The sequence below is a fragment of the Gavialis gangeticus genome, unplaced genomic scaffold (genome assembly GCF_001723915.1).
Source record: "Gavialis gangeticus isolate Ggan-Ray unplaced genomic scaffold, GavGan_comp1, whole genome shotgun sequence".
In the NCBI taxonomy this organism is placed as follows: Eukaryota; Metazoa; Chordata; order Crocodylia; family Gavialidae; genus Gavialis; species Gavialis gangeticus.
This window is the reverse complement of record NW_017729027.1, coordinates 1,410,088-1,422,551: the sequence shown is the minus strand read 5'-3', so window position 1 is coordinate 1,422,551 and position 12,464 is coordinate 1,410,088. Positions and strand designations below refer to the sequence as shown.

The window sequence follows — 12,464 nt, the reverse complement described above, 5'->3', positions numbered from 1 at the left end:
AAAAAAATCAACTTCACTTGGAATAGAAGCATGGTAACTCATTTTATAGCACGAGTATCTTCCTAGTCCAGGGGTGGGCAAAATACAGCCTGCAGGCTAGATGAAGCCCACCCATTGATTGTATGTGGCCTGCAGCTGCATCCTCCCCATGCTCTGCATGGTGCCAAACCCCACATGCTCCTGCCAGGGCAGCCCATGTTGTACTCCTGCCTGCACTTGCCTCGTGCCCTCAAACAGCACCACCCCAGCGTTGGCACACAGCTCCTGGCAGGGCTGCTCCAGCTCCCAATTGCTTGTAGTGGCTCTTTCTCTTCGTGCTGTGCTGCTCCATGCAGCAGGTAACACAGGGAGGCAGCGGCAGAAGACAGAGACACGTGCCAGGCACCACACACCCTACCAAGCAGAGGCGAAGCTACAGCCAGGTGGATCCTGCCCCAGCATGCAGGGCTCCAGCTCCTGGTTGCCTTCCACCCACTCTGCCTGCCCAGCGCAATGAGCTGCCACCTGCATGTGGCCAAGTGGCTGGAAAGCAGCTGGAGCAGTGCAGCAGGGGCAGGAGGAAGACAACAAGCCACTGGAGGTGGGTAAAGCTAAGCAGTATCTAGGCAGCAGTGGGAGCAGCTCCACTAGGAAGCTGTGCATGCTGGCTGGGGCAGTGCCATCATTGGGCCGCTCAGTGCAGATGCAGGCACAGGCAGGAGTGCAGCACAGTGTGGGCTGTTCCCGGTGGGAGTGGGCAGGGCTCGGTCCTGTACTGACTGCTGCAGGGGTAGCCATGGGCTGCATGGTGGGGGAAAGAGGGAAGCACCAACTGCACCTGCCTGGACTGCCCGGGAAAACATTAGAACAGTAGAGTAGATTTTGCACCGCATGTGCCTCTTACAACCCCCTCCCTCCCGGCTCCTGGGACCTAGCTCATGGACAACCCCACCCACACACATGCAAACCCACCCCACCCACAACATACAAGAGTAAGACTTTATTTTGAGCTATTAGGTAATCCCCTCTATGTACACTACTCAAAAAAACCCAAACAAATCAAGACAAAAAATCGTTTTTGAAATAAAATTCAAGTGTGTTATAGTAGATGTTTAATTTTTAATGTACGATTTGGTTTTTTTTATCTATAATTTGTTTAAAATTATGTCTTCTGAAAGATTGTGTGCACAGCCCTCAACAGCTCACCTGTTTGGCCTGCCAACCAAAATAATTGCCCACCTCTTTCCTACTCTATTTCTCCCACTGTTCCCATTTTATTTTACTTGTTATGTCTGTACACAGCTAATTTTCTTAAGTAAAAAAAATTCATATTGCTTCTCTGAAGGTTGAAATAAACCAACACTTATACCTAATAACAGTGTTGCTCATTTTTAAGAGATTCAATTTGACAATTTAAATGCCATAAGAAACAGGTGCGTCTTTGTTGTCTTTTACAGTTGAGTTACTATGGAAGCCATCAAAAGGCTGAATTCTATTGGACGTTCTGTCAAACTTGTAAACAGTTTGGAACACCAGATGTATTGCTCAAAAAAACATAGATGACAGACAATTAGTTTGTCACGTGAAAGAAATATCCTGGCAGTTATAACAAAATTAGAGCACACCTCACTATCTGGATACAATTTTAATAAGTTTGTATGCTTTATATTTACAGTAAATGCAAAAAAGCCTTGTTCAAACAAATATTAGACAGCTCAAACCAGCAGAAGAAAAATTGTGAGCCTGAGGGTGCCCACCACATCATCTACTCTATTATTCTAATGCTTGTGTCAACAGATTGCCAAGAAAATTTTGAGAGCACCTAATTTTGTGCATCTAGAACTGCTAAAATTAGCCTTAACACCCCCCCCAACACACACCAAAAAAAAGTCTTTTACTCCTGGGGTTAACAAAATGGAGCCAGAACAACTGGATTCTGAAGAAATACCTCACGCTGTACTTAAACAATGCCTCTGGGCAATGCTTTGAGGAACTTTGCCGAAAACTGCATTTAAGTTATCTTCTGCCAAAATAATCACAACTGCTAAAAGAGACTAGTAAAGTAGGGTCTCAGGAGATCTTCCCCACTCACTCACCTGACCACCCAAAATGTATGATCATGCAAGCAAATTTCAACCTGAAGTGAACTGTTATGGGAAACTCAAATATAAATACTTACAAACTTAACAGATACAATTCTGTCCAAAGTTGCTAAAACAGTCAATATATTCATAGAAAAATGTTCCTATTTATACAAGCAAAATTATAAAGTAGTGCTCCCACAGTTTAACATTATGTTCTTACAGCAATTAACTGCACTAATGCAAACTGCTGACTGCTATGTCATGGTAAATATGCCACTAATAAAGTTTGATGAAAACAGTAGACTGCTACAGGCTGTTACAAGCCATTATATGTACCCATTTGGGCTACTTGTTTTTATCCCTTCACTGTTCTGAAGCACAAGGTCTACTTGAAGACAAGCAACTACTTAATTTTATAATTAAAGAATTAATTTCAAAAGTCCTCCAGCAGTAATTAGCAATCTGTTACTGAAAAAAAAAGCCATTTCACCCCATGGGTTTAAAAAAAAATATCAATTGTATGCATTTCCAGCATAGAAGGACACTAATAGAAACAAATTCATCAACATCTCATAAGTACAAACATTCAATCCAGCTACTAGACAGCACTACTGAGAAGTTTAAATATACAACAAATTCCAGACATTGAAAAATAAATTTATCTGAACATACATCAAGTTTCAGCAGCAGTTTTCATTACTTTTAACTGACTGTACTTAAATTCATTTAGGAATTTGAATTGTGAAAAAGGATTTATGCCACAAAAAGTTTTAAATTTATTTCATGTTTTTTTTAACCAGCCAAGACATTCTAATTAAAATTCCCTTTTGCTTTTCTACTTCATGAAAAAAATGGGAAAGGATCCTGTGTTATGAATAATTTTATACCAATAAGGCAAGCCATTTTGTTATATTATAAAGCACTGGCTATTACAGAACTTGTTCTGTCCTGGCATAACACACAGAACCCCAAACTAGTACTGACTGGTTGGGAAGCTTCCCCAGCCAGCTAATGAATAATTTGATGACACTCTAAGTTATTAAAGTGCATTACAGTAACCAAAGTTTTGCAAATTGTGTAACAGTCCTGTTTAGCATGCCCTTGAATATGTAGAACCTGAAATAGGCAGCAGCTGAGAGTTCTTCCAAGTTTACACACTGTCAAGAACAAAACCACCTTAAACTCTTTTTTAATTTACTAGAAACACAAGAGCTTCTAAGTTCCCTACTCTGCTGCTCCAAGCCAAGACCATAACAGCCACCAATCCCAAACCCTCATATTCATCTCAATCCACAGAATGTCCTTTCCACCATGACTCCACACAAACACGTGTCAGTAGCCCCTAGCAATCGGCTATTGTGAAATCCACAAAAAGAAGCAATTGCGTACTCTCCAAAAACACTAATTATAACGGACCCTTTTAATACTATCCTAGAAATATCCCTAGGCTTTTGATGTTTTAGGTATGGCTGGAATGAGATGCCTGTCATTTTATTTTTTGTGTTTTCAACAAGCATTCGTCTGGGATGAGCAGGGCACAGGACTAAATGACCTGGAGTCCCTGCCAGCCCTTTTTTTCTACGATGTTTCTGCCACAACCAGCTTCTAAGTCTTCCACCGCTGCTCATCTCTCCAAAGCTGGAGAACAGCTCCTCAGAGCAAAGATCTCCTTGCAACAAGTCCTTTTCACAGCATCACAGCTTTGGGATTTGTTTTAGGTGCTCTAGCACATTCACTAGCACAAGTGTGAAGAGCACTCATAAGCCCGAGAAGCAGAAGAAATGACAATGACAACAGCAGGATTCTCACAATTATAAAGAAGGAAAGCAACGGGCATATGCTATAAAAGCAAACCAATCGGACTTCTTGGTAAGACAACATGCTAGTCCCCCAGTCAATCAAAGGAAGCGAACAGCAATGTCATTACCATAACACCCTTCCCCTTCAGAGGATTCCAACACCAGAGCTGTGTTCACTTAGCCCACATGCTAGGATTCACACCAAAGGTCAACACAAAGCCCATTTAGGCTGGGCTGAATTATTATATACCAGTATAGGTGCATTATTTTATAAATTAGCTTCCAGATGCAGTCAAAACAAGTGCTATTCATTGGTACGTTTACACCAACTTAACAGGCAGAATACTTTAGTATAAGACAGAAACTTGAAACAGAGATGGTAAACAGCATATAAGGCACAATGCAATTATTAGATCTGGCAAAACAATGCAAGTGTAGAGAACAACGGCCCCTTTCAACAAGAAGGGTGACAAATCCTGAAAATACACAAGTTAACTGAAATCACCTGCAATGTTACCCACATCACAATGACAAGGTAGCAAGTGCAAATATTTGATGGTTTATTCTGTTACACTTTCCTCCTCACATTTTTTCCAGGAGTTACCATCTCAAAACCTTGATTTCAATTTGAAAGAAAGTGAACCACTCCTCACCCAATGCAATCAGCATTGCTGTTTGATAGACAGTCCAAATAATAACTTTATGTACCAGTGCACTAAGTATACCTTACCAGGCACTAAAAAAACTACACTCCTGTAATCCTTGCATTTGCCAGTTCCAGGCCCAAAAGTCTAACTGTGTTACTGAAAAGAGGAATTACATACGTACTGCAAAAATTTAAACATTTGACCAACTTACCCCATCCAAAAGAGTATTTGTTAAGTGTGTACGAAGATCTTTACGAAATGGAAACTCCAGGTTTGATACATGAAACACTGAGTTATCTCTATCAATCATATAAACTTCATTCTTGCCATCAATCAACATCATATACCTGAGAAAAATACAAAATGAAAACATTAGATTTTTTACCAACTCTTCTAAGTTTATAAAAATATAAAAATATTTTAATTATGCAACCACTGTAGGAATTAAAAATATGAATGCAACAAACTGAAGGTATTAAAAACATTAAAATGGCAAGGGTCACAGGTTTAAGACCATTACTTCGGAAGGTGTCTTTAAATTTTAATACAACTGTAGACATCAAAATATTTACTTAAAACATAGATTATAATTTTATTTTCACCTGTAATACATATATATTTACAAAAGGCATCTTTTCAGCAGACAAAGTTAAGAATAGAAGTGAGTGCTATAACTCATATACAACTTCCACTCAATAAAATCCAGGCAATAAGTATTGCCTTGAGACAGAAATAAAAGTACGAAACTAAACCTGCATCTGATGTAAACTGACAGCTCCAATGAAGTGTAAAGAGCTATGCAATGGTTCTAATCCAACATTTATTATTCGTATTGCAGTAGTTCACAAAGTCCCAGGTCAGTCATGAGGCCTCATTATGCTCAACACTGTAACCAATGCTGTCAGGAGTCCCTACCCAGAAGTACTTACAACTTGAAAAAGAAAGCTTGTTATGTTGCAACAATGTAGGCCTCTTCTACATGAGCAGGTAAAGGTGGGAAGGGATCTAATCTGTGATTCATACAATTGCACCTCCCTCCATGCCAAACATGCACAACAGGAGGCACAACTGTGGGATCGCTCAGACCCCATCATGCCTTACTGCTGGTGTCTGGGGAGCCTGATCCCAGACTCCCCTGACACAGGCAAAGGAGCAGGCTCCTGTGGCTGGGAGCCCCGATGATAGGGTCCCAGCCACAGGAGAACCCCATGAACCCCAGAAACTGAGGATCCCCGGTGCAGCACTCCCCCTACCCTGGGGGGTGCAGGAAAACCCCTAGAGGGAGGGAGCGGGGGCAACTGCAGTAGAGGTGATCACCCTGCCCCAGAGAGGTGGGAAAATACTCCAGGACCAAAGGATCATGGTGATCCTCCAGCCTTAGTGGTTTTCCCACACTCCCAGAGTGGGCTATAATTGCCCCTCCAGCAATCCTTGAGCCCCAGGGGTTTCCTACATGCTGGAGTCCTAGGAATCACAGCAGCTGCTGTCCTCAGGATTCAGGGGTTTCACACCCCCCAAGCCCTAGGGATCATGGCAGCTGTGGTTCCCCAGGGTCTAGGGGTTTCCCTAGGACTCAGGGGTGCATGAAACCCCCAGTCTCTGGGGGTCACAGGTGCTACAATGTCTAGAGCTCAGGGGTTTTTCATTGGGCATGATGTACCACTGTGGATGGGAGCTCCATCAGCTGACAGGGCACTGAGCAGGAGGGGAGACCCTGCTACATGTGCAAATTAAAGGTCAATAGCAACCAGCTATAAAGTTAGTACACATTTTTTAAATCTATCTTTATGGCTAGTTGGAGCTTTTTATTGTGTGGGAGCTACTTTGCACTTGTTGCTGGTCTCAAAGTAATTGCATAATACCCATAACGTGTGGAGGGGGCGGGGAATCATAGTCAATCTCAGTTCAGTATATGCCTTAATCCTCTCAGGAGCTATATCAAGTGTCAACTCACGCCATACCCCAGGCTGAATCCAAACTACAGAGCTCTTTGAGGACAGGATGCATGGGACAAACAGTGGCTGCAGCAAGGCAAGCATCAGCAGGGGTCACTTTGCCACAGTGGGGGCAGCAGGCTAAAACACAGCTGTTAGCACAGCCCTTGCTCATTCCCTGCCACAACAGCCAGTTCCAAAAGGACCCTGTAGCCCCAGATTCTGCAGAATCTGGGCCCCACCCTCATATTTCCTGGCCCACAAGGACCCTGGAGGCCAGATGTTTGACACCCTGAACTATTTCATCATAACTATGAAGCCAAAAAGCACTAGCTGTGGACCACAGGCCAGGACACGTTTGTGCTAAGTGCTCTGTGAAAACAGAACTAAAAACTGAAGAGCTCTGAAGAGCTTATAGTCTAAGGATAAGACAAGAGATAGATACAGACATGGAGGCATAAGTTGACATTCAAGTGGTGAATGATAGATGACAGGACAAGAATAGGGTGTGAAGGTCTTTGAAAATGAAGACAAAGGGCTTACGTTTGTGATTGAGAAGGCAGAGCCTGTAGAGAGAGAGACAAGAAACACTGATGTTAGTGACTGGATATTTGAAAGAGCACTGTGTCAGAGTTTCCCAACACAGAAAAAGGATATTGCAGTTAAAGATATGAGATGATGACAAGCTAAATAAAGAGCTTTAACTGTTTGGATAGATAGAAGAGGCCATGTAATATTTGAGATGTTATGCAAAGAGAGAACCTGGACGACAGGACATAGGAATTTAAATAAAAGACAACATCTGGACAATGAATCAAAAGTAATAGGTGGGACAGTGGTACTGTACACAGTGATCAAGAAAAATGGTGGGGAGAGGAGTCTGGAGTAGGAAGGGCATTAAGAACTCTGTTTTGGCCTAGTCTAACCTAAGCTAATGGTTAGACATCCATAAAGAAATATCAGAGAAACAGGGTAAGATTTTAGTTTGGACAGAAGATAGATCTCCAAAACAGACAGATCTGGGATCATCAACTTAAAGTTGGTAGCTGAGCCTGTGTTTGCACATGAAATGTAAAGGGAAAAGAGATGATGACCACAAATAGATATTGCAGAACTTTTACAGAAAATGGAGTTGGGGGAGAACACAAAGAAGGAAATAACTAAGGGAGAAAATATAGGAGGAGAAGTAGGAGAAGACAGACTCATAACAGCCCCCAGACAACAACATTCAAGAGGAACATAGTCACCTGCGAGAATGACAGATGGTCAAGAAGGCTGTAGAAAGAGCATTGGTTCTGAACTTTGTTTAGTTACAACAGAAAGCAACATTCAGCGTTCTGAAGCCATCTGTGGTACAGTGGGCCATGTCTTGAATTTAAGGAACATGCACAAATGTTCCTTTAGCAACTACTTCTTTCATTCTGTTAAAATTGCTTTGATTTTCAACAATAGGGAAAAATCCAACAGGTTTATTTTCCTTTAACTTTATAAAACTTTGACTATCCACATCAAATTAGATGTTCTAAAATAAAATTAAATGCGTTTTGAAGATCAATTGTAAAAGTTTTCATACTTGGAAAAACATTCAAATGTCACTGCTTTTCATAATTCCACCTTACTTTGAATATCTCTTCTTTTAGATGCACAAACAAGTTATGACCAATAACTGCTTCCAAAGGTTACTATACTTCCTGAACAGGAAGCTAATCAGACCATAGGATCTCTGTTTTGTTTTTTTAAATAGCCCCAAAGGAGTGCTTTTGTAATACACTTTAAATAAGCGAAATAAAAGCCTTTGGGTGGAATAGCACTTCATAACACATACAAATGTGTCTTTCCATATTTTAACCACACACACTCTATTAGGTTGGCATAATTAACAGATGCATTCTGCACAAGAAACTGGAACTCGGATGGGCAGTTACAGGTCAATAACGTGTTACATTACATTGATACAGAACTGGGAGGGGGAATATTTTAATTTACTAGGAATGCCTAAACTAAATTCTATTATAGCAAAATCTCCACAAATGTCCATCATATATTAGGAGCAACCATCATCTAAATTAAAATACTCAATATAAAACACAGTATATAAAGGACTGGTCTTCCATCTTGACTTAAAATATCTACCAGCTAATAAAGTGGGGAAAAAGCTCAGGCCACTCAAATCCTCAACTTATTCACTCCTCATAAGAAAAAGAAAATGATGTGGTTTAGAGCATGAAGAGAAGCTTAAATCCAGATTCTAGCAATGAAGCAAAATAAGCCAAGTTCAAAACAGAGTATTTCACAATTCATTCTGCCAGTGTCTCCCCCTTTTTCAAAACAAGGATGCACCAACTTGAACCACTCTGTTGATTAATGCTTCACCAGGTCCTCTCACAGGAAGGATAGGTAAACTCTCAGGTACCACATTTCAAACCTTTTAGAGGTTTACAAATTAATTCCAATGCTTAATTCCACCAAAACTTTGTGGAAGCTAATGTCAGTTACAAAATGCAGATGTAGCCGGTTCCTTGCATTTTGCATAAGCTCAGCTTTCCAAGCTATTTTAAGATGAAGCTCCATATAAAGCTGTTACAAATTACGCTCTTAAAGCCACGTGCAGTTCGCTCTAGGCTGGGGCAACGATCACGCAGAGCAAGTATCTAAAGTCAGATACAGAATCTTTATTCGCTGCAGCGAGGTGCCTTCGAGGAGGCACCCCACCTACCAGTTATAATACTATTTTATACCTTGTTAGTACGTCAGCATTAGTTCGTGATTAGCTCGTGCTTGTAAGAATACCCAATCATCTACTAACTAACTAAATTACTATTCTATCCAATCAAGTGACATTGTGCATGTGAACACCAAAGTTTAACTCTCGTCACTGCATGTTTTATATATTCTTGCCAAGTAGTCTGCTTGAAAGAAAACAATTTTTGTACTGCTTTCAAGGTTTCTCTGTTGACCCGATTCAGCTAGTTTCATATCTTATCAGTAACGTTTTACACAGCACTTCTCTTCTCACCCTTCCAGTCTGTGCTGTGTCCGCTTCTATGTATTGAGGTTAAAGGTAAAAGAAATGGCCTTACTTCTATGTTGCAAAATCCACACACAACAAAGGGCACTGTAGTTTATAACAGTTAACAAAAACCAGGTAAGAAATTTGGTTTCAGACTGCTAAATACATTACCGGCCATATCTCCATCCCTCCCCACACTGTAACCTCTCCCTGTATGTTAAGGAAGACTGATGATAATACTGACTTCTCCTTAAGAACCAAATCATACCCTTTCCATTACTCACTCCCAACAAGGCAATATTTTCCACATCCCCAGGGCTCCTCTGATGACCTTTACCAATCAGTAGTACTAAGGCTCAAACTTGCAGGTTTAGCACAAAACATGAATCTCAAAAACAATAGTATGCTATAACTGCTTAAAATTAACCTGAAACCATTTTAAATTTGGCCAAGTTACTACTGTCAGCAATGTCCAGTTTTGCTCAGTGGACAGCTTATGGGATTTAGTTGTTTGGACTGCAAAGTAACAAAAACATCCTCATAGTGAAAAAGCCAAGAATTCATTAAGCTACCGAGAACCCAAATTACTTAGCTACACAAGATTTCATGAAATATATAGTACAGTGCAAAGCACTACCCCGTCCCCAACAAAAATGTAATAACAGCATTCAATTCTTTTAAAAAATAAATAAATAAAATAAAAGAGTAAATGCCAAACTGGTCCGATTCAACATACCCTCCTCCCTTCTCCCAGTACAATACCTAAAAGCTCATGATTCCCCCTCAGCCTAAGCTTGGAACATCAAGATGGTTCCATCAGGACTGAAACCGAGGCATGCCTATTACAAGATATATCCACCAAACCTACCTCCATTACTGTGATGCCTAATTCAAATACCAGGTTACAAGTGGTGGAAATACAATATTAGGAACATGAAAACTAATTCATTTTGCATCATGTTTTGTGAGCACACTCAGATAAAATGATTCCAGGACTTCTTAATTATAAATTGTAGCTACTAAAAACAGTGGTATTTGATCAAAATAAACACAGAAGATTGCAGTTAAAAAATAAAGAAACTAAAACCAAGTATTTGACAAGGAAAATGAGTAACCAGAACTAGCTGCCTTACTTGACATATAATAAAACACCATGGCTAGGGACAGACATTCAAAAAGCCTGAGCCTGAATTGATTCAATCTTTGCAGGTTAGTCTAAACCTGCGTAGACTGAATTGATTTGCAAGTGAATAGACATTAACTTTTGATTCTGGAAATGCAGGCACATGCCGGCAGTGGCTCAGGCTAGAAGCTGGGGGGAGTTAGAGCAGCCCTTCCTTCCCTTCCTCAGCAGCCACAAGGCTGGAGGGAACCTGTCCTAGGAAGCCTGGCTAGGCCCCCAGCAGGTGGCCAATTATGATTGGGGAGGCATTTAAACCCCCATCCAGGCCCGTAAGGACCCCAACCAGGGTGTGCCTAGATGGGGATGAGGGAAGCAGCCCTTGTCAGGCTTGTCCCCAAGGCCAGACATCAGCTTGGGCACTGCCTCAGGTGAAGGAAGGCAGGGGGATTAAGCTACTATCTCTTTTATCAGGCACGGGCACAGGGACCTCAGCTGGGGTCTGCACAGCTTTCCCCCTCCTTGCTGCTCGTATGGCAGGGAGCCACACCAGAGCCAGCCAGCATGGCCCTGCCGTCTACCCGGGACTGTGGCTGGGGCTGCAGGGTTGGCCTGCGGGCACTGCTGAGGACAGCCACAGAGGGGCCAGCCCAACCTGGCCCACAGAGTCAGGCCCATTCCAGTGGCCTGAGGCTTGGGCTAGGGCTGCACGGATTGCGCCCAGATTGCTCCCAGCCCCCCATACCCAGCCTGAGCTGGCCTGTCATGGAGCCACAGCTGGCAGGGAAGGGCCCATCAGGGCTGGCCCAAGCTGGGCCTCAGGGGCAGGGCCCTTCCCAGCCAGCTGCAGCTCTGTGACACTTGGGCCTGGTGGCACAGGTGGTGACTGGCCAGGCCACAGACTGCTCAGGCCAGCTTGGAGGTGCTAGCGGGCACAGAGCCCAGCAGCTGCCGCCATGCCCAAAGCTGACCCGAGCAGGGTGCAAGGCCTGGGGCAAATCAGCCCATGCAGGGCCCCAGACCTAAAGAAGCTGCCACCACCACCATTGGTGGCAGCATCGGCAGCAGGGGAAGGGCAGATAGCAAGCAACTGGACACAGAGCCACCACTGTGCCCAGCTCCGCACTGCCACTGCTCCGCAGGGCCCCCCAAAGTACAGGGCCTGGGGCAGTCGCCCCGATTCTCCCCCCTCCAGGGACAGCCCTGGCCACAGCCCCTGTCCTATGCAGCACCCAGCAGCTACAGCCATTCCACAAGCTATGCATTGGCCAGGGCCACTGGGGCTGTTCTGCCTCCCTCATGTCTAGCTGCCACTACCCCTTCTGCACTGCTCTGGGTGGGCAGGTGGTAAGCTTGAGACCAGCAGCTTCTGCCCAGAGCATGGAGCTCTGGCTCCAGCTCCCCGACACCTTCCACCTGTTCTGCCCAACACAATAAGCAGCTCCTGTGGGTTGACAAGTGGGTGGAAGGTGTCCAAAAGCTGGAACAGAGGTCTATACACTGGGCAGAAGCTGCTGGGCTCAAGCTTCCACCCACCACCCAGAGCAGCGCTGCTGTGCAGCAGAAGCAGGAACCACAGCTGGAGATAAGGGAAGCAGAACAGTTTTGCTGGACCCAGACAGCACACAGCTTCCCCTCGCATTCAGTGGCTCCTCCTCTTCCTGTTCCGCTCAGGGCGGTGGGAGGTGGAGGGGAGGAGAAGGGGAAGCTTGAGTGCAACTCATGAAGATCCAGCTCCAGCTCTCAGCTGCCTTCCACCCGCTCCACCTGCCCATGGGGGCTGCTCATTGTGCAGGCAAAGTAGGCGGAAGGCAGCTGGAGCTGGAGCCAGATCTCCCTGCACTCGGCAGAAGCCGCCAGGCTCATCCCGCCCACCCACCCACAGCAGCAC

General features: G+C 43.7%; 1 protein-coding gene across 3 annotated transcripts in view; it reads right to left on the bottom strand.

The window, feature by feature from the left end:
* The window catches only part of RNGTT (RNA guanylyltransferase and 5'-phosphatase), a 467,131-nt gene that overhangs the window by 322,193 nt on the left and 132,474 nt on the right, over positions 1-12,464 (bottom strand). For all 3 annotated transcript variants that reach the window (XM_019520359.1, XM_019520361.1, XM_019520360.1), the window contains exon 8: positions 4,721-4,856. In XM_019520359.1, coding sequence (XP_019375904.1) covers positions 4,721-4,856 — 136 coding nt within the window. The remainder of the gene's footprint in view (positions 1-4,720; positions 4,857-12,464) is intronic.